At 40.1% G+C, this 26,148-nt stretch overlaps 1 protein-coding gene across 1 annotated transcript; it reads left to right on the plus strand.

Moving 5' to 3' along the window:
• The first annotated feature begins 50 nt into the window (after positions 1-50).
• POP1 (POP1 homolog, ribonuclease P/MRP subunit) lies at positions 51-24,071 on the plus strand. Its single transcript, XM_013179987.3, has 15 exons — positions 51-298; positions 2,339-2,521; positions 3,395-3,570; positions 6,129-6,377; positions 6,935-7,022; positions 7,336-7,511; positions 8,111-8,361; positions 8,497-8,590; positions 9,377-9,488; positions 10,452-10,571; positions 17,299-17,414; positions 18,743-18,934; positions 20,125-20,279; positions 21,134-21,475; positions 22,270-24,071. Exons 1-15 carry the CDS (start codon positions 178-180, stop codon positions 22,970-22,972), a joined length of 3,078 nt encoding a protein of 1,025 aa, XP_013035441.3. The 5' UTR covers positions 51-177; the 3' UTR covers positions 22,973-24,071.
• The last annotated feature ends 2,077 nt before the right edge of the window (positions 24,072-26,148 follow it).

Consider the following 26,148-nt stretch of genomic DNA (forward strand, 5'->3'; position numbering starts at 1 on the left):
GGGGTTTATGGGAGATGTAGTCCGAGGAAGGCGGCTGTGGCGCGGTGCGCATGCGCACTGTGGTGCTCGGGAGGCGGCGTGTGGTGAGGTGAGGCCGCGGCGTGCACCGGGGCCGGTACCGGCACCGCGTGTCCTCCTCCCCTGCTCCCCGTGTGTGTCCTCTCACCCCCGGCGGCCATGTCCGGCGCGAGGGAGAAGAAGCGGGCCAAGAAGATGAGGAACCAGCCGGCCAGCGTCACCATGCCTGCTGAGCCGGGATCCGTGCTCGCCGGCGGCCCCAGGCCCTGCCCGCCCCCAGGTACGGCCCCCTCAGGGTCCCCTCACGGCTCCTCAGGGGGGACCTGCCCGCTGCCCCCTGGTCTGCGTGTGCCACCTCACGCCTCAGTCAGGCTTAGATTTCTTTTATTTTAACCTATATTATTTTGGGGAAAAAATACAAAGAGCGCAGTATTCGGAGGTTGGCGCGTTGCCTCTCTATTTTGGGGTGAAAAAATGATGTTTAAATGTTCCTGCATATCGAGCGGACGGTGCTGAGGCAGACAGGATGATGCAGCAAATTATGGCCAGCCCCGGCTGAGGGGTTTGCAGTGTCCTCAAAGCAGTGCTATCGGATTAAACACTGCTTTCTGCCTTTTCCTTTTAGTAAGGAACTTAAAAGATTACGTGGTTATAATTTTCTGCTCTGCTGAATAGCATATGCATAACGTTATCCTGTAGTGTTAGTGAGTATCTTGGTTTTATGGGGCTAGTTCTGCAGAAACAAGGAAAAAAATACAGAAGAGTTATAAAACTATGAATCTATGTAATACCTAAAATCATCTGATTTTTCTTTGGGTGTTAAATCAGTCACTACCTTTTGAAACACTCTTTTTCCATCTTATTAAAGTATTCAGTTCCTCCATTTTTAGGCTAACCTAACAGTGGAAGGTGTGTTTGTGATATGAGTTAGTTGCCATTCAGCTCTCCTCTTTCAGTTGACTTGGGCTGTAGGTTTCCACAAATTTGCTGGCTCCAGCCTCCATCCCTATCTCCCAGCTACTTCCTCCCCACCCTTACCTCACTGTCTGGATAGTACTGCTCCCAGCCATGTGGCAAACTCAGATCAGGGAATTATTCCACATGAGAACTTACTTTTCTTTCTATCCCAAAGTGTGCGTATATATACATATATATATATATATATGCTGCATAATGTGTGGTTGCTTCTGAGCTGGTTACACGAGCTGGAACAGCATTCTTGCTGAATGTGAAACTTCAGTTTCACAATTGCTTGAAACAGAAGAGGGAGGTTCCTTGCTGCTCTAAGCTCGTTTAAATTGAGGCTACTGGAGGGGTATCTGCTCCTCCAGGCTGTGTGTTCCTCATGCCAGTGGCAGAATTTATGGGACAATACGTTAAACTTGTTTAGGAAGCTCATCAACCTGAAAACTGATTTTTTTTTTTTTTTTTTAATCTCCTGCCCATTCCCTCTGACACAGGATAATTATCAGGGGAGGGGCTCCCTGAAACGTATGGCCCTGCGTTACTGCTAGTACTTGACTTGGTGCAGTGGGTGGGTTGGAAGAAATGGCTGTATGGGCTCTCTTTAGTCCAGATACCCAGCACGAGCTGCCTGACAGCCTTATATCAAGTTGCACCCAAAATCCTAACCAAGATTTAATTGCGTAGGTTGAATATAAGCTCATCCTTCACTATGGACTTCAGGGCTCTCTTAAACTTCCTTGCAATGCTGTTAAGGTGCTTGTCCCTCTTGAGGGGTATTTCTCTAGATTTTTGTTATTTAATTTTGATGTTGATGTAGATGCCTGCACCAGAAGAGTGTGTAACTTACTGCACCAACATACCTGTATCATGCTGAATTTACTTACTGCTGTAATAGAAATACACACACGAGACTTATTTAAGCTAGAAGATACGATACTAGACAAAAATACATATGGTTATGGGTAAAATATTACCTTTGCTGGTGTCATACTGAAACCCCGACTAGACAATAATAAGAACCACTACTGATGGCGGTCAGTATAGGCTGATTTTGATCAGGTCTTTCTTATTGGGCCTGATAGAGCATTGGAGGCAAAGTCTGAGTTGGGTACCATTTTCAAAATGTGTAAAAACTCCTTAATCTACCGCAGCTTGCTGCTGGGCAGCTCAAATTTTTTGTCTCTTCTGATGAAAAAGAACTTATTTCTGTTTTCTCATGGCTTTTTCAGGTACATGTTAAATATAGTAGGAGGTGTGTGTAATGTAATTGTATTAGAAAGGATGGTTTAGCATTTATCCATTGCTCAGATGACTTTGTATTTCTGTTACCTCTGTTCATTTCTAAACCCTTCAGGAGATGTTCGTTCCGAGCAGCAGTATCAACAGCAGAAATTTGCGCATCAGTCATCCGGGCCTCCCTACAGGAAAGACCAGTATTTTCCCAGAGAACAAAATAGAGGAGAGAGAGGCAGAGGAAGAGGAGGATGGCAAGGAGGACACCAGAGTGCTTCTGAGGAAATACCTAGATACATAACAGGTTTGTATATACAAAAAAAGGCCACAATTTCCAGGGCAACCTGCTGCTATTTGTGTGCTGTCTGTCTTTGGTTTTGTGAAATAGCAAAAATCAGAACTGATGCTGTGTTTGGCGTGTCCATTTGGTCTTCTGTTTTTCCTGATTTTCTCCAAAATACAGATATACTTGTGTACCAGAATGAACGACCAGATGTTGTTCAGTGAGTCCTTTCAGACTTCTGAGTTGAAAAATTGCACTTACTTGTGATGAGGGGTGTGCATTTTGCTTTCTGTTTACCAATAAAATGAGTACTGACAGTCATCTGTTTTTAATGTAGCCAGTGAAACTGTTTATGCTCATGATGTGAGTTAAAGACAGCTTTTCTTCTAACAGAATATTTGTTTAGGAGAACAAAGAGACAAATTAGTTTTTCAAAATGTGGCAGTGCTATGATAATGAATACACTTCTGTAAGTATAAAACAAAATCACCCTCTGGCTCTTTATTTGATCATTTTAAAACAGGATGTAATACAACTACTGCTTCCTGTTTTTCCATGATGAAGCTTTTACATCTCTCTTAGTACCATCTGAAAACATTGCTACTCTAATCTAGTAAGGAAGTACTTGATGCAAATAGAACTTGTTGGTTACACCACAGCTTTTTAGAGTCATTCATGTCCAAGTATGTGCTTAAATAAATATGTAAGCTTCAGAATATCTAAAGAATAGTTGTTACTTCAGTAATAGACAGTACACAGTATTTTCTTTTACCTCAAGAAGTCATTGGATGGATGTAGCAGAAATACTCCGCTGGGAGTTCAGGAATTTGTGTAGCGTCCCCTTCTTTGATTTTTGCCGTTTGTCGTGCTCTGATACGGTTCTTTTCATTGCAGTGTCTACCTTTGCTCAAGCTCGTGCTGCTGAGATGAAAGCCATGTTGAAAGCAGTTACGCAAAAGTCTTCAAACTCACTAGTTTTCCAGACGCTACCTAGGCACATGCGAAGGCGAGCTATGAGTCACAATATTAAACGCCTACCCAGGAGGCTGCAAGAGATTGCCAGAAAAGAGGTATAAGTGTGTTTTGATAGTATTTGCTAAACTGTATCGTGGGCATAGCTGGTGTATGGTGTTCAGCTGTACGTTTGTTAATGTTTAGACCTGAGCTGGTCTGCAAAACTTCTGTGGGTACACAAACTTTGGCTGATATTTGGATCCAAAATGCAGAAACTTCTCAGTTTTAGATGGTGGCTCAGGTAGATCTCACTAACAACTTGTCTCTGTGATTATTGGACAACTTGAAAAGTTACTGGAGTAGTGATAGAACCCTTACTGCAGGAGGGTTTGTTTGGGCAGTGAATCTGGGTTCCAGGAGTCCTGAATAACACCTGCCTAGCTTGCACCCGCCACTGCTTTGAGATGTGACCCTGCTGGACTCAAACCATCACAGCTCATTCCTGCAATTGTTCATGTGTTACAGCTCTGACATACGCTGGAGTAGCTGGCAGCTGCATGCAGCTTCAGACCTGCTAATGAGTATTTCTGGTTTCTCATGAAACTCATTTTGGAGCGGCATCTCAGCATTTAGTCAGAATGCTCCTGTGTAGCTACTTGCTCCTAATCCACTACGACATTAATATGTATTTTAAAAAAAGGTATCTGTCTGATTCTGTCTGATGTTTGTCATTGATCACTATACTTTCTCTGGACACTTCTTAAAATGATCAAATGAGTTTTCCTGATAAGTTTTCTATGCGTTAAGGTTGGTTGATTGACATATTTCTTGCACGCTTTCTCCCCCTAGCTTTGCCTTTTTCAAGTTCTGTGAGATCTTACCCCTTCCTTCCGAGTTCCCGAAGATTCATGATTCAGAAATTGCTTCAAGTACTTCTGCTCATGTTCCTTAGGGTGTGGTTTATTAGACCTTCATAACCTGCATCTCTTTTTTTTTTTTTTTTTAATTGCTCTGGTTGGCATTCTTTTTGCTTTGTTAGTCATGATGAGATTTTATACAGTTTGGCATAAACAGCATGGGCTGTTTTGCATGGTTACACATTCTGTCCTTGTTAATCTAGATTTCTTTCATGTTTATATTTCTTCTTTTGTGTCCTACTTTATTAACTCATTTCATGTGGAAGCATTTCTAACTTCTCTGTATATACTCACTCTTATCCATCCTTGTTTTCACTCGTATGATTCTTGGATTTTTGAGGTCATGTAGCTGTATTTCTTATGCTCTATTCTCTCTCTTCGGGTCTTTTTGTGTAGTTTGTGTGCCTACGCAGGTTTTTTGTTTCATGGTTTCTTGGGGCTTTTGTGTCTTCTGAGCCATTTCCCTTTCTAAAGGTTCTGCCTATTAGTTTTTGGTGTTCGAAGTCTGCTTCTTCAAAGTTACTGTTCTGATTCTGCAGCACTTTCTTTGTTTTCTTAGATCCTTTAATGTGACCACTTTCATGCAAAAACTTACCTAGACTCTCTCTTACCTCTTCACAAGTTTGAAGACAAATGCATTTTTTGTCTACAGTACCACATCACTTTTTTCTCTAGTTGTCTTTCTGAACAAATCAGTTACGTACCATTGTCCCAGTGGCTTCTGTTGCCTTTTCTGCAGGCAATCACATGAGTGTGATCGCGACTTGGAACTTGTTTTATTCTTCTGTGCCTGTCTGCCTTGACATTGTGGGTCATTTCAGTGTTTCCTCTGCTCAGGGCAGTGACTTTCTAGCGTTCCCATTCCTCTGCTGTTACCCTTACAACCGATGGTCTGTTGTCAGCCATTTCTTGGCGAGCCCACAATGGGCATCGTAAGAAGTATTTGTTGATTTATTTTTCCCCTACAGTCCCTATTTCTTTCTGCTACTTCTCTTCATAGAAAGACAAATAAAAACTGGAGAGGCAAGCTTTCCTCTTCAGCCATGCATTCGCTCTTAGTGATTCTATTCTTGACTGGGTCGTTACCAGCAATTTGGTTTTACATCACGAACGGCCCTTTCTTGTTTGCTTCTGCACACTGTAGAGACTCTAACAATCCTCAGGTCCTACCTGCCAGTCTTTGAGTCCATACTGCTTCTGTACAAGCTCAGATTTCGAGGTTTTCCAAGTATCATGTTCTTTTGTTCACGTGGCTATACTGATGTTGGCACAGGAAGTAGCAGAATCACAGAATGGTTTTGGTTGGAAGGGACCTTAAGGATCATCTAAGTTCAACCCCCCTGCCATGGGCAGGGACACCTCCCCCCAGACCAGGTTGCCCAAAGCCCCATCCAGCCTGGCCTTGAGCACCCCCAGGGATGGGGCATCCACAGCTTCTCTGGGCAGCCTGTGCCAGGGCCTCACCACCCAACAGATCTTACTGTTCACTGGTAAGTTTCTGAACGTCTGGGGATTTTGGTTTAACTGTGGGTTCAAGTCAAACTTTGATGTGCTTGTATGGATGGGGCTTGCATATAAAATTTCCATCTGTTAGTTACCCTCAAATGAAGTGGTAGAGTTATGGAGAAATAACATCAGGATAAAGTATAGTTTAGATTATGCTAATGCTTTCTGTATCCTTGTATATGTTAACCTTTTTCTTCAACACAAGTTTGTCCTTTCGAGATTTACTTTGATGTCCTCTCTTTTAAAAACAGGCAGAGAAGGCTGTACATCAGAAAAAAGAACAGTCAAAGACTAAATGTCGCAAGGCTAGAAGGCGCCACGTGAATTTGGTAGCAGAGTTTAATCGCAGGCAAAGAAAGAATATTTGGCTGGAAACGCATATTTGGCATGCAAAGAGATTTCATATGGTAAAAAAATGGGGATACTGTTTAGGAGACAGCCCTACAGAGAAGTGCTACAGGGCTTGCTACCGAGCCATGACAAATCACTGCCTTCTTCAGGTACCACGTTTGCATCTGTTTTCTTTGTTATTTTGCAAAGTTGAAGTAATTAACTCTTCAGTTATAAGTGTTTCTGTCTCTTTGAAGTAATGTTGTGTCAGCTGTTAATAACTGCTATCTATGAAATGAATAATTTCATAACTGCAGTGAAAGGTGGAGAGCATCAAAGAGAACAAGGTGAGCCTATAGAAGAGTCTTATGTATTAAAAAGGTAACTGTGACTGAAATACTCCATTTTCAACCATAAGAGCTTAGAAATGAAGTGAATCCCTGTATCTTCTTCCAGAGCAGGGTGCTGTTGAAGACAGGTGCTTTATTGTGTGACCTTTCTGATCCCTTGGTTCAAGGGGAAGGTTGGTTCTTGAACGAGAAATGCCTGACAGCTGTCCTTTAACTAGCAATGTTAAGTTAGAAAGGAAAATGTTTTCTCTTTGACTCAGATTTCAGTGAATGAAAAAATACTGCTACAGCTTAAATCATGGAGCTCCATCTGATTTTTCCTTGCCAGGTTCACTTGCAGGAGTTATTCTCACTTTACCGCTATTCTGTTGTTTCAGGATTTATCATATTACTGTTGCCTGGAATTGACTGGTAAAGAGAATGAGCTTCTGAAGCAACTTGCTCGAATATGTAGTGTTGACACAGGTAAAATTTAACTAGTTTGAAATAAAGTTAAGATTCTGAACAGACCAAAGGTTGACTCATCCTTTTCCCTTCTTAATATGCCAGCAGTCTGAGAAGTAATAACAGTTGATACTTAGTTGTGATTTTTGGATGGAAAACATGATTAAAATGTCCTATACTAGGACCACGATTTCTTATTTTCATTTGTCTTGTAGTAAATGAATTATTATTGTCTTCTTTATTTGGTACTGTCTTAACAGCCAGACTGAACTTCTTTTTTTTTTTTTTTGTTTCTTAAACAATTTTGTTTTTCAATAAGTATCTTCTTCTTCAGGATTGACATTTGGAGTGGCGCGTTGTCTGTCTGGAAGATTCCAGGGTTCCCTGAATCTTTACCGAGCAGATCGCTATCCTAAGGATACGCTTGGTCCCGTTACGTTTATTTGGAAACCCAGGGATGGGTCTGAAAACAGACAGTTATGGATCTGGATGCATCCAGCTCTCAAACAGGTATTTTGTTTTTCATAGTTGAATTCCAATTTGTTCATGCATTATCTATTCCTTATGCTGGAGATACTTTCTGAAAGGTGTAGAAGAGACAGTTGTAGTACTTGGCCTTAGGAATTAAAAATTACAGCACTGTTTTCACACTGACCATATTTGTGTTCTGCAACTTGTTCTTAAGGTGCATGCCTCTGAGTTTTTTTGTTGTGAGCTTGTTCAAGTTTTTCTAGTGACACTTCCCTTGGGGTACGTTCACAATGTGCTGTTGCTTGATTTGCTTCCTTCTCACTGCCACCCATGACGGGCTGTTTGGTTGCTGTCATCACAGGTAATCATAATCTGCTTCTTAGCTATGAACTTCAATAAGTAAATAAAATAAACTGTACACTTGCAATTTTTCTTCCATTAATTTGAGTGACAGTAATTTCCTGGCAACAGTATTACATTCAGCACTTGATAGTAAGGCATGGACTTAAGCAGAATGAAGATCATTCCCTTAAATCCTTATAAGAAATTAAAATGCTAGAGTGTAATTCTTAAAATTGTACTTAAGCTTTGTAATGCCCTGCTCATCCTCCTAATCCAAACTTTTGACTTCTCTTTAGGACATACTGAATGAGTTAAAAGAAATTTTTCAGTGTTCAGAGCCTGAAAAAGTCTGTATTCCTGAGCCAGTTACAACATCAGTTCAAGAGGAAGAACAAATGGATGTCGTTGTGAGCCTTGGCAAAAAAAGAAAGAAAGAGGATAAAGAAGGAGAAAAAACTGTGCCAGTGAAAAAAATAATTGGTGATGGCACTAGAGATCCGTTGCAGTCCTACTCATGGATCTCACAAACTACTGGTGTTGTGATCAGGTTTGTTCACAGTAGAGTCAGAAACTGTGACCTATAACCAGTTAAAAGTAGATGGATTATAGCTTAACAAAGTACTGGGGGAAAAATAGTGTGCTCTACAAGCATACACTCAGGTGAAACTTCCCTCTGTTTCAGTGATCGAACTATGGAGATTCTCAGATATCGACTGATCGGCCCGCTATCACACTGTGTCCTTACAGAGACCCTGAAAGCTGCTTCCCTCCAAACAGTAAGGAAAATAGCAAGTTGGATACTACTGTAGCTTTAATAAGGTTTCTAGGGTGCGCAAACTTCTTTTTGCTAGAAAGAATCACAAACTGTCTAGCCTTACACAGGTTAGCCTTTAAAATAAGTATTTTTACTCTGTTAGCTTCTCTATATTGAGCCCCTTGACTGATGCTGATCTCAGGAGGAGCTCTGTATGGACTTCAAGTGTGGGTAGGAAGAACACAGAAGCTATGACACTATTGAGTGGGCTCTGAAAGTTTAGTAGGGACACATTGTGTTGAGAGGTCTAGAATAATTCATGCTGTCTTTGGCGATCTATAGATCATGTTTCTCAAGCAACAAGCTAGAGCACTCTGTAGAGCAAGGCATGAAAAGTATAGAAGACTTGTATTTTAAATCAAATGCATAATTTCTACAGGATTTAGTATTTTGTCCACCTCTTGGCGTGTAGCATCTCTGTGGTTTCAGTGTGGGATTTTGTTGTCTCTTGCAGCAAACATGAGAAGGCCATAAAATTTCTGGCTTTCTATAAGAAATTACCGACTACAGAGTTAGGAAGGATTGTGGATTGCTTTGTTTACTTTTGGAACACAGGTTAAATTGAACGTGCTTATTGGAGGGATATTATAAAGTGGAATATAGGAATAAGCTGCATCAGAAATAAATGATTTTGGTTTGAAACCTGGAAGAAAATAATCATAGTGATTAAGACAAACTGAGATTGAATTCGTACTGATAGAAAATACTAAATTACTACTTGAGTTAATTAGATGGTGTTGTTTTCCAGGAGATGGCAGATTCAGAATCGGAACTGAATAAGTGGTGGGTAGAAAACTGCAAGGACTCTGAAAAAGTATCTCTTCATCAACGTCAAACTGCTATCTTTGAGCTATTAGAAGGTATTTGGGCATGGGTGAAATGGGAGGAAGGGAAAATTCTTAGGTTCTAGCGGTCAAAACTGGCATGCTAACAAGTTGGCTTAGATTTGGAAAGGCTTTTTTTTTTGCTTCATCAAGATAGTGATGCTAGTGAGTATGTATATAGGTAATTACTGTGACAATGTCAAAGGTTTGAGGATAGCTACGCTGATGTTTTTTTAAAGGGAACATTAAGTCCTCTGTGTAGTCCAAACTCTTAAACAGATAAATCTTGTTTCTTGTCTTTGTGAACTTGGATTTGAAGTTGTTGATGGGATATAGTTTATGTTGGACTATATCACTCACGTATATACACACACTTAAGACAATAAGTTGTAAACTGCCTCCTCAGATAACATGGTAGACTCCTGCTCAAACTGAAAGCATTTTGTCTTGCTTTGCATGTTTTTGTTCCTAATGAGCATTTGTTTACTTGGCTGAGATGTAAAATACAAAGTAAACAACATCTTAGTTTTTAGCTCTGAAAGCAGATAAAGAGCTGGTGATGTTAGATCTCAAATTATACTCAAGCTCCCCAGTCTCAAGCAGTTAAGCCTCAGATTGGACAAGATGAGGTAAAAATTACATTTTTTTTTCCCTTTCTCTGGAAGAAAAGTAGAAAAGAAAGGTTTGTTACTTAAGAGTTGTGCCAAACGTAAAGGATGAATATGAGTCTGTAAGTTGAGCGAGTGACCTCATTTCTATGCTAAGCATAAGTATAATTGCAGACTAAGTCTTATGCTGCTGTTGTTGTCTTTTGTTATTGGACATTTAACAAGCATTGGTGAGTTTTCAAAACATGCTAAACTGAGTACTCTGGCTTGCATCTCTGGCTTCTAGTGGTGTCACATCCCTGCAGGCAAAAATGCACAAAATAACAGTGCAGAAGAAGATTGCAAATTTATTTGTGGTTTCATGGCAGTGTTCATCTATGTATTTTTAAAGGGATAAGTTCACCATCAGAAATGCCACCAGGTACAATACTGGGCCTCACTGTTGGAGATCCTCGAGTAAATCTGCCAAAAAAGAAGAGAAAAGCCATGCCAGACCCTGAAAAATACCAAGGTAAAATGCCTTGCTTATATTGTGTGTGAAACTGACAAAGGCAAGAGATTCAGTTTCTTTCTACACTTCTGTTTTCATTTACTGTCATATTCTACTGATTTTTTTTCTTGCTGTTTTCCTCTAGCATTAGCTTTCAGAATGTTTCCTTCCTCTTTCTACTTGCCTTGTCAGAACAGAAGCAGCCTGAAAATTGCATAGAGTGCATAGGTTTTAGAACAGCAATTGTGAGGGAGGGATGTGCACCAAAGCTGGTCTTGTGCTCAGTGGAAGCCTCTGTCTGACCATACAGATGATCCAGGTTCGAATCCTGGCAAGGCCAACCAGGTGCTAAAAGATGCTCAGTTTCTGTTCAGTATTTAGTCTTCCAGGTGCTGTCTCTCTCTCCAAGAAGATGCCTGCTGTTTCTGGTTTATAGTCTTTGAATGGTGAAATTTGCAAATTCACTAGGGAGAAAAAAAATAAATTGCAAGGTTAGTATTTCAAATGGTCAAGACGGTATCTTCCTTGAAAACAAAAGATGCATGGGTGACTACGTAGACTCATTTCAGTGCTGACTTGCACAACGTTTCAGTGCAAAATACAAAATCAGTTGGATTTGAACGTCCTTGAAAAACGTGCAAGAACATACACAATGGGATTTGTGTACAGTGCTGTGTAGGCATTTACAATTAGGTTGATTGGACACAGCCTGGCTAACTTAGTGTGAGAAACAGAATAGTCAGCTAGCAAACAAGACAAGTGAAGTTGCCAGAGACTTCAAAATACTTCGTTTCCTTGGTGGTGTGTTTACAAGATACTAGAATAATCTAGCCTTAGCTTTCACTGAAAACCAGGTTGAATGCTGATTTAGGTTACCATCTTTTAGCTCTCTTTTAGCACAACTCTTCCTATTCAGGTTTTCTTATATCCTCCTATTTTAACCTCTGTATGTAGAACAGCCTTTCTTCTGTTTATTAGTTCTGCTTAGCTACATTCTCATCATTAATGTTCGTGTTGGAAATGTTGCTGCATATGTGACCTCTACTTTGGTTCCTTCGTCCCGAGGAGTAAGGTGAGCTATACACCACTTGTTTACAGAGACTTGTTTGAGCTGGTAAAGGAGTTAGCGACCACAAGAAGTAGTCTGTTCCCTTTCATTCTGCTTGTCATGTCTGTGAAGATGCGTTCAAGAAGGCGAGTTCAGTGGAAGGCTTCTAAGCAGTGGAAAAGGCACATAGCAGTTTCTGTCCCACTGCCAGAGATGGTCGTCCCTCAGGAAGGAGAGACATGGTAAAGAAGTAATGATGTAGGGCAGGGAGACAAGAGGAAGTAGGTACCTATGCCTGTCTTTCTTTGGCTGGCTAGAAATGGCCATCTTCAAGGTCTTTCTACTTGCAAAAAAAATCTTCTAAACCACAAACATTCAGAAAATCTGGTGTCACTTTCTGGTTCCTTTCTGAGATTTTTTAAAAATTTTATTTTATCATAAGCTCAAAATATTACCTCCCCTCTCTGACTTCTATTCAGGTCAGGGAGAAAGCCCTTGATCAGCTAGCAAGAAAAAGTAAACTGTGTGAGATACCTTTTAATTTAGGTCCTGCTAAAGGACTTGATGTTGCACAGACACATCACTACCTGATAGGTTAAAAGTAAGCAGAAGAATGAAGGTAGATAGATAATACAGCTGTCTTCTAACAGAAAATCAAAAGGACATCATGGTAAGGGAGCAGAAAGGGAGAGAACAGCCCTGCTACAAGAAGCAGTAGGGAGGGAACAGGAATGGCTGCTGTTCTCCATGTTTCCCACCTGAATGACTTCCTAATGCTGTGTGGGATGACTTAGAGGGTTATTCACAGTCTGCTGTGTACCCATTAGATGTGCAGTGGCTAAATCGTATGGTGTGGTAGTTCATCTCTCCTACTTAGAAACCTCAAGACTGAGATATAACTACCACTCTCCTCTCAGCCTCAAGTGTTAGTTGAAAAGAGAGGCTACTGTTACTCTCCAAAGACTCTTGTTCCCATCCTGACTTGGTAATTGACTATGTGACAGCTACTACCAGTGCTGTATCTCTGCCTTAATCGGTTTACTTGTTCAAGTAGCTAAGAGAAGTTACATTTTTGAAAAACTTCTAGAAAATCTATCCATGTTAGTTTATTAAACTCAGATACTTTTATAATTTTCTAGTCAAGGAAAGCCTTCACATGCTTTTGATTCTTAGTGTTTTTGAAGAAAAAGTAAAATTGCATCTGTACTAATAAAAGGAATCCTAGGCATAATCAGTTACTGTGCAAAATATGTTTTGTATCTATTCTCTATCTGCAGGCATTATCCATTCTTCACACTGTTTACTGTTTCAGGACCTGAAACTATGTGCAGCTTAGTTTGTGATCTTGTTGGAGCATGTGGTTTTGTTGCACGTTTTGTTGCTCTATCTATCAACTGTATTTGTTCTTTGTTCCTATCAACCTCCTTGATTGCCTGGTGGATTTGCAGGAGTTTAAAAATCCATTAAATAAACGGAGGAGAAACTATTGAAGGCCATTCGATGCAGAAAGATCGCCTCTAACTTGAAGTTTGTAAGCCATAAATGTCTAGAATGACATCACTGCATACTGATCATAGTGTTGCACTCTTCCCCAGAACCCTATTATTGTCCACACTTGGAGTCATATTACTGAAATATCCAGCAAGAATGTCATCAAAAGCAACATGTTCCCAGGGGTTATTTGAGTTTGATTTACCAGTTTTACCAGCATTTTTTCCAAACGGTTCTGTCCTGCTTACACTGGTTCTTTTGTGAGGAGTGATCCAGGAAGGGATTCTATCCTCCTCTTCAAATTTATGAAGGGCAATTTGTTTAAACAAAAATAATGAGGGAATTTAATCTTGGCACATAGTATATACATTACTACGGCAATGATATTACCAATGTTTCCACAGTAACACCCACAAAAAAAAAGTTAGGCCTTTATTCTAGATAGTTGATCCACTGATGGAAGATGAGGTCTGTAATTCCATTGAAATGGTTTTAATTTGCTCCTTCTGTAAGAGGAAATCTTTTTACGAGCCTTAGAACTACATAAACTTTCTGAGCCTTGGTTTTGATATAACCTTACTCAGATGTGGTAATGTGGTAAGATGACCTTTATGTAAGAAATGGTACTAGCTATTTGTCTTAATGACATGTCACGTTGACTGAGCAATAAAAAGGAACCCTTGCTCTATTCCACACTTTTTTCCTCTTTTTGCTTCCTGGACATTCCAATGCTATTGGGATTAATATTAGTAAGATCGAAATGACACTGCTTATGGTAGCAGATTGTATATTTGCTTTAGTCTCTTGTTCTTCAATGGGTAAAAACCAATAGATTTTCTTAGCCAGTGCTTACTAATTTAGAGATGCATCGCTTGTCAGATGTGCAAATAGTTTAGGTAAGTTACGGCCCTCATCTCTGTCCGTGGATCGTCATACGTGAAATCTGTGAAATGACATGGATCTATCCATATTCCTTTTATTTTATTTTGTTTTCAAAAAGCTGTTCTAAGGTCATGCCTGTGTAGTTTTCCCCCTGTGGGTGACGTGTTAACCAAAGGTAACTTCAGTCTTTTCCAGTTACTCACACTCCTGAATGCATATGCATGGGTTCAGGCTGTGTGTTTATTCACGGAACTGACCTCATTTCTTTAGGCTGTGGGATAGAGAGTTTGTGAATAAATCACTTTTCACTGCCTTCTCAGCAGGTTTATGCCTTCTGGAAGTCGAGCCTCCCAGCAAGCGGTCAGTACTTACATGACCGCAAATTAGCGTTAGTCTTCTCTCCGTTTTAAAGTACTCTTCCGACATTTTGATACACTGCTGCTGTCTTATGGGAGAATACAAATTCTGCTGCTCAGCATGGGGTATGGTGGAGCCTCTAAACAGTCAGTGAATGAGATGCGTATAAGGAGAATGCATCATGAAAGATAAGTGAGCTAAAGTTACTTCTGCAAACACAGAGCCTGATTCTTTGCCAATAAACACATTCTTGCAGTGGTTTAGGTATCCAGCCCTTTGCATTGGTTCTCCTGGTACCCCCCGCATACACGCTGTGAAACTGTTCCCTAACAGTACTTTTTTTTTTGCTTCTGCTGCTGCTTCTCACAGACAGAAAGAAAAATTTCAAGTAGAAGCACTCTTAACCTTACTTCTGTCTTGTAAGATTGCTAAGGTAATCAGTTACACATCAGAACAACAATATGAAATGAAACAAAACTTTTTCTCTGCCAGTATTGTTTGAGCACCAACCTTTGACATCAGCAGAAGCAGGTAACATGCTGATTGTCATTGAGCTTTCTGTGCTTAGTAATGCAGCTCCCTCATTTCCTGTACTAGCTGCAACATCTCACTTCCAATATCATTAGCAAATTATTCATCAGTAGGGTTATTTCTCCAGAAATCTTACGTTGTTGAGTGAAGAAAACAGGAAAAGGCTACAGTTTGAATTACAGTATGCTTTGCAGAGAGATGGGATTCTCCAGGTTGAATGGAGATCAAGGTAAAAGAATGTATGATGTTAAAGATTTTAGGGTAGTGAGGAGAATATTGGGTGGACTGTAGGCAAAAAAAAAAGATAAATCATGCCCTACAATATAGGAATTCCAAAGAACTCCAAGAATGGCAGGGATAGCATTATCTCAGCTGTGGTAATAGAGATAAGAGGTAAAAAAATAATTCAGAAAAAGTTACAGTGAAGAATTTACAGTTGAAGGAAGTAGAACATGTTTAAATAATGTAACCTAAAGAGATTCTAATGTTCACAAATACTTTCTGTACAGAAGATGGGAAAGGCCCTTCCCTTACCTTCCATTTGCCTGTAATTACGTTCACCTTGGTTGTCTCTAAGAGTCAGGAAGGAATTCCCTACCACAACTACTCACGTTTTTGCTGTCTTTTTCTCCTTCCTTCAGTTCGTTGATATTTGCTGTATCTCCAGACAGAACGTGCTTTTCCTCTGGGAACGTAGAACCTTTTCAGGTTCCTCCTCAGGTTATTGATTGAATTTTGGATCACAGAAGGAATTCTTGTGGCTAAATTGGCAAGGACTAAAGATTTTCTTTTTAGTTGTCATCCATAGCATGGCTCTTTCTGTGTTTGGTTTGTTTGTTTTAATAAACTGGAAACCTTACAAAATAAAATTTTCTGTTTCCGCTAGATCTTGCTGTGCTGTACATTGCAGTTGTAGTCCTTCTGCTACAAACCTTAATTCTGTGCTGTATAGAGGAGAGGTCTGTACCCAGTGGGTAGAGAAGAAGATCTGTTGGCCGTTCTAAATGAAACAGCTATTAGGTGATTGCCTGCTAGTGCATGTACCTGGAATGGATGCCCAAAATGACATTTATATTTTGGATCTTTATTGTAAATTAAGAACTGTAATAATTTATTTGGAGTCTTTACATTAATTTTGTGAAGATGTCCACAGTAAAATGCAGAGTCCTTCTTAATTTGAAGGAATGCCACCCTAATCTGATTACTGTTTTAGTATTTCTTCCTCATCATTGTATGTAAATGTATCTTATCAGCAAGAATGCTTAGCAAGTATCAGGTTAATAGCGCCATCAGGCTATCCGGAGTGTTGCCATATTAAATGTTTCTGTTGATTTTTGCAACTGTAATTACTATGGACAGTATGTATTTTTTTAACAAGTAATTATTGCAATTATGTTTGGTAGTATCTATTGTATAGTTAGGACTACTGAACAATCCCTGTCTTCTGTGCACCAAGTCTTTGTCCACATTAACTGGAAAAATTACCTGAATTTTGTCTTTCAAAAGACAAAACATTATTTAAAAAAAACAAACAAACAAATTGTTCCTTTAATATGTAAGACTGTAGATTGCAAAATGAGCAGCAGTGAGTTTTAATCACATAACTCAGTGGGCAGTGAGTTTTAATCACATAACTATTAATAGCTTCGTTGTATCATTTGTTGGTAAGGATTATTTTACTCAGAATATGGATTGGCGTGCACTGCGTACCACATATGGAATGCTGAATGCTTTTAACCTGTAGGTTTTTAACCCATAGTTTTTCTCTATTTTGCTTGGACTGGGGAGTTGAAGCAGAGGTAGGTTTAATACCCCAAATGATGAACTGTTATCATCTTCAGTAGTACACACTCACTTACGCAGTGGGACTGTGCAGACATACTCAAAGCAGACATACTAATACCCTTCCTTGAAGTGCAGAGCCTGAAATGATCCAGGGAGTGGAAAGCTAGTGCTAAATAAATACTGCATTGTAGTCGTATCCGTAAAAATATTGCCTGTATGTACACTTTTTAAAGGTCAGATTCACTTATCTGAAAAGTGCTTAGGACTTATTTCAGACTTTGTAACATTGCTTTTTTACCAAACCTGGGTGAGCTGCATACTTTTCCTGGAACGCCAAATTCCAGAATATTAAAAGTTGCTTCCTAAGTATGTAACTAACATTGCCAAATGTGATGTCACTTCTACTAGGGAATGTCTGTAAGAAAACTCAAGGTTAATTCTTCTAAGACTAACAGGTAGTTTATTTCATGTTCTGTATTTGGAAAAATGTGTGTTAAGATATATTCCAGACACTCTGATGACTGTTAACCTCTCAGTAGTGTTTTTTTTTTTTCCAGTTTGCTCATTGTACTCATGATATTGGAGTGGTTTCGATAATTTGAAATTTAAACTGCAAAAATGTGAATTTTGCTTGAAGGTTCTCTTCTTTTGTAGATAATGATAAAGTTAGGCAGCTGTACCTGGAGGGTGTACCCGTTGAGTGCGCTCACAGCTTTATCTGGGACCAGGACATCTGTAAGAACGTCACTGAAAATAAAATTTCAGAGCAGGTAACTAACAAGGTGGATTGCCGTGGAGAAAATGGTTAACGGTCCATATATGAGACTCCTGAAACTTATTTAACTCCAAAAGCAGTAGTTTACTAATGTAGTAGTATCCAACTACTGAGATTAAGTGTCTATTCTGTAGCATTTATGTAATGTTCTTGTATGACCAGTGTTTGTGATTCACTTAAAAGAAAGCTTTACTGGATTGTCCACAGGACTAAATCATCGTAGGTTTATTTACCTGAAAGATTTGGAATTGGATTTTCCTACATCACCTTAACTCGTGTATAGCAGATAAAAAGCGACAAAGTGGCAAAGGGAGGCTCTGTCCTTTTACTCCTCAGTCAAAGCTAGGTGGATTCTTCTGACAAAAGAAAGGAAAATGAGACTAAGTAGATCCTTCTGGTCGTGAACTGCAACACGCTGTGTTGTGTCATTCTGGGTAATACCTGTGATTTCTAGACAGCTTTAAATGTGCTCTTACAGGTTTGAAACCTTCTATTTTGACATTTCTATTGGAGCAACCCACAACTGAATGGGCGAAAAGGTGATCTAGTCACAAGAGGTGATACATTTTGGCACCATTATAACCCAAAGAGAAAATGTTCATATGGCAGAAACATCTCTCCAAATATTCTTGCGATGCAAATTAGTTTTGTGTTCTTTCAAATTGACCACCACAGTGTAAAAAAGCAAAATGCTTCCAAAATGTTACACTAGCATATAATGGGATCAGCACAGTCTTTGTGGTCTTCCTGCTGTTGTGAAATGTAATGTTTACCTTACAAAAACAGCTGATGCAGAAGGGACGTATAAAGTTGCAGTCTGGCGTTCTTCTTCTCATAAATGTATTCATAATGCTGTACAATGAAATATAACAACGAGTGATTGACAAAGCCTTGGTGCCAGCATGCTTCATGCAAAACTGATTCATGACTAAATGCTGTTTCCATCTCCCTGGATATAGTTCAGATTTTATCCATGTATCGGCAGATTTTCTGAAAGCACCAGCTCAGTCTAGTCTTGTGCATAAATCTATAAGAATCAAGTTGGAATACTTGCTTTTCTTTCTCATCTTTGCTGTACATTTTTGCTTTTGAGTTTCAATACCTGCCATCCATTAAGGAATATGGAAGTTACAAGAGAGGGAAAAAAGTTTACTTTTTTTTCTAAAGGTATATTTTGTGCCTCAATGATGGTCAATTCAAATGTGTAGAAAGTTTCTAATTTATTTTTCCTCGTCATAAGTTATCTCATGTCTGTGTCTCAGAACGTTATCTGGAAGAGGGAAAAAGGTTACTAACTTACGGGAAATTTCTCCTCCTTCTCAGGATTTAAACCAAATGAGAGCCCAGTTATTGGTACCTGGATCACAGCTCGATTTGGGTCCTTGTGAGTCTAAGATTCCCATACTGTTGGTGCAACAGCCAGGAAAAATGGCTGGAGAAGATCGACCAGGATGGGGGAGTGGCTGGGATATCTATCTACCAAAGGGCTGGGGCATGGCTTTCTGGATTCCTTTTGTAAGTGACTTTCCTTGGAAATGGCAAGTAAATACAACAATGATGTCATTTGGTTTGAAATACTGATTTTAGCATACTTCACATGGTGTAATCAATTCACCATCAGAGGATCAAAATCCCCAGTGTTCTGTTGGGTATAACTGTGCCCACGTGGCAGCTTGAAGCTTGAAGCGTGGGGACTATGAAAAGAAAGCTAATGCTATAGCTCTTGGGTTTTGTGTTTCCAAGAGCATATGTCTCTGAAGAGAACTCATTTGATGCCAGCTGCTAATCCATTTCCAGCTTGGCTATCTCCACTGTTCTGACAACATTCTGTTGCCTCTGATTTGAGGGGAGCTTGAAACGCAAAGTTGGAAGTTAGGCTGAATATTTTCTTGGTGCTGTTAGGAGTATGCTACTTTTGAATGTTTAGACGGTTGTTACAGTGCCTTTCTACAGTTAACTTTCTAATTTTGAGTGGAGAGGGTGCAGTGGCACCTATTGTATTACAATAATTGAACAGTGATTTTATGAAATTAATAGCGCATTCATAGAATGGTTTGGGTTGAAAGGGACCGTAAAGCCCATCTGGTTCCAACCCCCCTGCCCTGGGCAGGGACACCTCCCACCAGACCAGGTTGCCCAAAGCCCCATCCAGGCTGGCCTTGAGCACCTCCAGGGATGGGGCATCCACAGCTTCTCTGGGCAGCCTGTGCCAGGGCCTCATCACCCTCTGAGTGAAGATTTTTTTTTTCCAACATTTAATCTAAATCTTCCCTCTTCTAGTTTAAAGCCATACCTGCTTGTCCTATCACTGCTTGTGGAAAAAAAGTCACTCTCTGTCTTTTTTATAAGCCTCCTCTAAGTACTGGAAGGCTGCAATGAGGTCTTCCTGGAGCCTTTTCTTCTTCAGGCTGAACATCTCCAGCTCTCTCAACGTTCCTGGCAACATACAAGATCAGAACCTGTGAAATTCTCTTTATTTTTGTTGATTATTTTTCCAAACAATCTTAAAGAACATGACTAATATTTTTGTTGAAGTCATCATTTAGAACTGTGGAAACCATACTTAAGTTGATTTTTTTCGAAAGCTGAAGCAGTACTTTCAATTTTTTAAGGCAGTAGCTTCAGGAGTATTAATGTCTTGTTTCAGTTAGTAACCAGGAATCAATACAAACATGGCTTTTTTGGGGTTTTGGTTTTTATAACAGATATATCGAGGTGTACGAGTTGGTGGCTTGCAAGAGGCTGCAAAGCATTCTGAATATCAAAGAACACCTCACACTCCAAATGATTTCCCAGATTGCCCAGCGGGAATGCAGTTTGCCAAAGAACTGGAAGCCACCCTTCTTGAAAAGTTCAAACGGTAATACTGATTTCAGGACTGATCATAAGAATGGGAAAAGAAGTAATGCTGCTTAAAGTAGTTCCTTAATTATCTGTTGTTGTGTTCATTTAGACTTGGACTTTATGAAGATATTTTACTAGAGTTTTAAATTCAAGTATTATTTAAAGGAGAAAAAAATCCAAGCTGTACATAACAGAAAGACTCTGCTAAACAGGCCGTATAAATGAACTAAAACCTTCTATTTCCAGACATATGCTCAGTTACAAGGCTCTAAGAAGGCTGCGTAACAACTTATTTCAAGCAACCTTAGCAGCAAATGGGAGGAGGGAGGAGAAAGCAAAGGCAGAACATTAGAGTAGTATTCTGTGATAAAGGATAAAGTGAACAAAGGGGTGTATTTCAGTGTCAACCTTTTAAATACTATTTTTAATACTAGGTATTCTGCAGTTTGCCTTTGTTTTCATTGCAATAAACATAGAACTCTTAACCATACTTACTGGTCAGCTAGAAGTGTCTTCTGGACAAACTGGTGTCGGTTTCCCTTTGGACTAGGAAGGAGAAGTAGGAGAAATTCAGAGGTGGGAGAAATTCAGAGGAAATGGCGGTGGTGTCAGTTGTAGTAAGTAGAAGTATCCAGAATGGCTGAAAGGATGTAGAGGGCAGAAATACAACAGTGTTGTCTAGAAGTGTAACTTCAGAGTTACTGGTCAATGAGATTACCAAGTGAATGCACAGGTAGCTTTCTGTTCTAAATACTTGTTTTCAAAACACCGTAGATCAGTATGGCAAAATAGGCATTTAGCCTTTTGAAGCCCTAATTTGAAATAAGGGCCTAGGAAAGAAATATTCTTACCTACTTGATTTATCATTAGGCGTCCCCCTGCAAAAAGGGCAAACTATGTCAAGCTGGGCACTCTGTCCCCTTTCATCTGTCCTTGGGGGCAGCTGACGAAGAACTGGGAAAGAAGAATGAACGATTCAGAAGAATTTCTCTGCCCTTCTTCACCACACTCTGAGCACTGTGCGACTGAAGGGAATGGATTTTGTGACCCCGAACCAGAAGTGGTCAAAGAAGCTTCCTCTGAGACTGGTGAGGTAGAGGAGACCATGGAAATCACAAGCTCTGAAGGTGCCATAAAGAGAGAGGATGATCCAGGCAGCCAAAACTTTGGTGAGAGAGATGAAGCTATGACAAGAGACTTTGTTGTTCTCAGGTATGTCAAAATGATACAACCACGTGAGGTGTCATTCCTTTATTAGAAATAATTGAATTGGGAAAAGGAACAGCTCAGCTTTGATTATTAAGTTGAGAGAATGAATTGATCCAAATACAATGAGGAGGAGATTAAATAGTTTTGCTGAGGACCAGAATTTTGCTGTTGAGTGGAAGTCCTGTTTTTCTCCAGCAAACACTGTGACTAGATGAAGTAAGGAATTATCTTAAATATAACAGTCTTGAATTTAACATTTTGGAGTTGACATGCAGTGCCTGCTTCTAGGCAGGCAGAGCTTTGAGGCCTATATTTGTGACTTAAAAATTGCTGTGTATATCAGCTTGCATACTCTTTTCTAATGCACCATCTCAGGTGGTTCTTGCACTACTTACATATCTGCAAAGAAAATAGAATCTCCTGCATTTCAGTGCAACACATGAGGGCAGCAACAGTGTTTGGAAAGTGTCTGAATGCAGGTCTCCTGTTTTTGTGTAGTTACTAGAGGAAGAAAATACTGGCAGTTCAGGACTGAATGAGTGTCACTGAAGGTTTTAAAGTGTTTGCAATTAAAGCAGGTTTTAACATGGAATGTCTCCTTAAGAAGTACCCTAACACATGAATTCCACTCACCCCTGTTCTTTTTGTGCTGAGTGATACAAACATCGGCTCAGAAGGTTACAGAAAGCCCCTGGGCTTCCTTGATCATGGTCTTGTAAATAAGTGAGTTTCTGGATTTCTCTTGTGCTACTTGTTAATAACTATCCTTGATGTTTATTTTTAAAACTTTTTAATAGGAGCAAGAAATTGCTAATGCAGGTAGCAGCCTGGTGCTATCCCACTTCTGGAAAAGATCGTCGAATCCGCCTTATTTCCCGACTTGGACAAAAGGAAATGACTGAGGATGTCTTTTTACCAATCTTGATGCGCTATCCCAGGGCTCTCGTATGGGTCAACTTGTCTCTCTTGAGAAAGGGGAACCCTGAATTACACGCCATGATTTGCATCCCAACAGAAGATGACTTGCTGCATTTAAGCAAAGACAAACTCTTCTGCGGTCCTCAGGAACCCAAGCATCGTGACATATTCAAGCACAAAGTACAGAAGCTAAAAGAGGAGAAGAAGAAGAAGAAGAAGAAGAAGACGACAAAGGAGGAGGAGGAGGAGGAAGAGAAGAAAGATAATGTGGAGGCTCTAGAAAGTGACCCTCCCAGCATTCTAGATAAAGAAACAACTGAGGAACATGAAGACCTCATACTTGGTCTTTGGCCAGACACTCTCCCAGATATGACTTCGCACTGCTCCAGAAGTCTCCTGGGATATGTCACTCGAGGGGATTTTTCATTGGCTGCAGGCTGTGGAGAAGCACTGGGTTTTGTTAGCTTGACAGGTTTGCTTTATATGTTACATGGCCAGCCAGCAGATAAAAAAGGGCTTGTTTTGTTAAGAACTCCAGCATCTTTACAGTACAGATTTGCCAGACTTAGTATTGAGGTTTAAGTATCATTACAATGCAGCAGAATGCCAAAAATACCAAAGAATGTGTGTTATGTCTTCTGTGGCCTTTCTGAGATGCCTCAAATTTGAGGAGGTGTTTCTGAGTCCCGGAGTCTTGAGGAGTATGAAACAATTGAAAAGCTTTGTAACTTTCTCATGAAAATAACTGATGCATAAACAGACCAAGTATTACTTCTGATGTCTGCGCTGCTAAGGGTTTGTAACAGTAACTTAACGATTGTGATCGTCTTTATCTCTAAGAAGCACATAGTTCATTTTTCACCTCAGAGCAGTGGCTGCTATAACAGTCCTTACACAGAAAATCACAAATTTTTCGTTTTTGAAATCTTGCGGTCAGATGGCTGATATGTTGAAACTTTCCAGTTCGGTGATCACGTACAAGCACATGCCATCTGGGCCTGTGTGTATAGCAAGGGGCTTTTACCGCTTCCTTGGGTCCGTGGCTACAGTGGAATAGAGCTAAGTAGACAAATCTAGCACAGAAAGCAGGTGAGGTACTCTGGTGGAAAAGCTTTGTGCTTAAATGAAATGCAAATAAAAGATTGTATAATCTTAAATTGTAACAACTGAATCTCTTAAATTGTAAAGCATATCAATTTCTCAGTTTTGAGAGAGAAAACTCTTTTAAAGATAGTATAAGCCTTTCAGATGTCAGTGGCTCTTGGTGGGTCAGCATACATTTTCTGTTAATAAGTAGGGATATTTTGGTTCCTTAAAACATGAATTTATTTTTGTATGGAAAGTGCTGCGACTGAGGTTTTCCTCAATTTACAGTAGGGTTTATGAATGTTGCTCAAACAGTCATTAAACCTGTAAAGTGTGCAGGGGGCAGGTAAGGGGAGCAAGGTATTTGATTTGGGTGGGGAAGCGTGGTTAGTTAGTTGGTTTTGTTGGTTGGACTTTTCTTTTTTTCTTTTTCTAATGATAGCCTTAAACTTCCAGCCATTCTTGAGTTAAGCAGTTTAATAACGAGTTTACAGTAATACATTGTAGTTCAGTAGAAGCATGATACAAGTATATACCAGCTGGTAACATTTACCCTGAAATGATCATGACAAATAAAAATGTAATCTATTCTTGATTCAGGAGTCTACTGTTCAGCTTGGTTCTTTAAAAAACTAAATATGGATCAGTTAACGGTTTTGTCTTTCTAAGTATCAGCCTGTAACTTAATTCATACACTCACAGCTTTGTTTGAAAAAGTCTGAGGTGAATAAATTAATCTTGGGTGGAGTTTTTTGTTGGAGGAAGGATTTAGAGTACCTTAACTCCTTAATTATTAAAATTTCGGGACGTAGTTGGATTTAAATAGGACACATGCTTGGGGAAAGGAGGGGAACATCTGTGATCGCAAGTGAAGTATGGGAAGATTTACAGATCGATCTAGTTAATTTAGGCTTGAACTCATTTGTTGAGGATTTTCCTGTTAATTCTTTCCGGACGAGAATGATAAATTCACTTCTCAAGTTTGCGAGTGCAGCTGGATGGACTTTGAGCACTTTCCCAGCCGCCGTGACCAAAGGTGCTTTGCAGCCACCTCCCGCACCGTGGGCATCGTGCGGGGCACACCGGCTTGCAGAAAGACCACGGCTTCCGACACAACTTGGAGTACAGCTCCGTGAGAAATGGTGCGTGACCATTCTCCTGCAGCGCACCTCGTGAAGTGACCATGGCAGGAGCACACAGAGAAGCCGGTCCAGCACCGCTTTGCTTTGCTTTGCCGGTAGATGGCCCCAGAGGAAAAGGCTTGGTGCTGTGCTGGTCAGGGCTTCACATGCTCGCCATGTGACTCCGAGCTCTGCAGCACGTAGGTATGTGGAAATAAAGAACCCCTTAAACATTACAGTCTGGCTGCTCTGATCAAGTTCTCTCATGGTAATAATCCTGGATTTAATGAACCTTTTGAATTGTGAGCTCAGTTGAAATATTTCTAGGATCAGAGTTTCCAGAGTTGTGCTTCATGGGAAGAAAGGAGGGGAGGTGATGTTTATATGGCTATTTCCCCCCCCCCCCCTTGCCTCCCCCATCTTCTCAGATACATATTTTCTTGCCTCCCTAGACCTCGCTTGTATGTGAGAAAGAATGAGGAGAAGCCCCCCACCCAAGCTATCATTTTTTTTCTTTTCTGCTTGTAGATCTTTTGTTCGTTGAATCTTTTTTTTTTTTTTTTTTTAACATCTGGAGTCCTTTTTCTTTTCCTCCTATTGGTAATTTCTGCCAGGTTTTCATTTTGACACTTCCTGTTACTTTTCTTTGATTTCCATTCTCTATTTCTGATTTATGATCCTCCTCTCTGGTGAGCCAATGAACAGAAACTGGAATCCAAGTGCATCCTGTTCTGTGTATCGTGTAATATTGTTACACAGTTGTTTTCCTTTAAGTCAATGATTTATGCTTTAAGACTTCACTCTCCTTGTAAAATGCTCTGCAAGCCCGATAAGTTAAAAATGCTCAAAACTCTCAGCCAAAGTTTGTCAGAAAAACACTGTGACTTTATGTAGCTGCAAGGAAATTTTTATCTGTGGTTGGGATTTCCAGATTCTGAGTGTCTCAAGGGTGACTTAGTCATAAAAACCGTGTCAACACTGGATAATCAAACTGTGGATAATTAAGCCTGTGTTATCTCTTTGTCAGCTGGACAGTATGTCTGTGTTCATCATGTTGAATCAGGTGTAGTTTGTGGCACACATCTGTTCTTAGGCTGTATCTTGTTGCAGTTACTACCCTTTGGTTAATTGCCCCAGAGCATCTGGATCAGCTCCCATGAGCTCTGATACACAGGCATTTTCGGGAACCCAGGAAACTCAAACCCAGTGAAAAAAAAACCAAACTCATAAACTGTCCAGCTCCCATGCTGTTCTCCAGATAACTCTCTCAAAATGGATGCCAGCACTAACCCTTAGCTCTCATTCCTGGCTTCCAAGAGCTTTTGGAAGCTCAGGGGAAGCACAGAAGGCAATTCTGGCATTATCTGTAGCCCTGAAGAGCTTGACTGCTACTGCCTGGTTGTGTAGCTTTACATAGCGCTCCCCCAGAGCATCTGAACAAACACTGTACTTGAGACTCACCTGGCAAAGGGTTTTCTCCCAGCCTGGACCATGCCTTGCAAGGTAGTTGCCTGGTACACGAAGAGAGCCTGCAGGGACTAATGGACCCAC

The sequence above is a fragment of the Anser cygnoides genome, chromosome 2, assembly GCF_040182565.1.
Source record: "Anser cygnoides isolate HZ-2024a breed goose chromosome 2, Taihu_goose_T2T_genome, whole genome shotgun sequence".
NCBI lineage: Eukaryota > Metazoa > Chordata > Aves > Anseriformes > Anatidae > Anser > Anser cygnoides.

Coding starts and splice junctions, on each gene's coding strand:
- POP1 (XM_013179987.3), top strand. CDS start 178: ATGTCCGGCGCGAGGGAGAAGAAGCGGGCCAAGAAGATGAGGAACCAG. Junction 299..2,338: donor CAGGCCCTGCCCGCCCCCAG/GTACGGCCCCCT, acceptor TAAACCCTTCAG/GAGATGTTCGTTCCGAGCAG. Junction 10,572..17,298: donor AGACCCTGAAAAATACCAAG/GTAAAATGCCTT, acceptor CTTCTTTTGTAG/ATAATGATAAAGTTAGGCAG.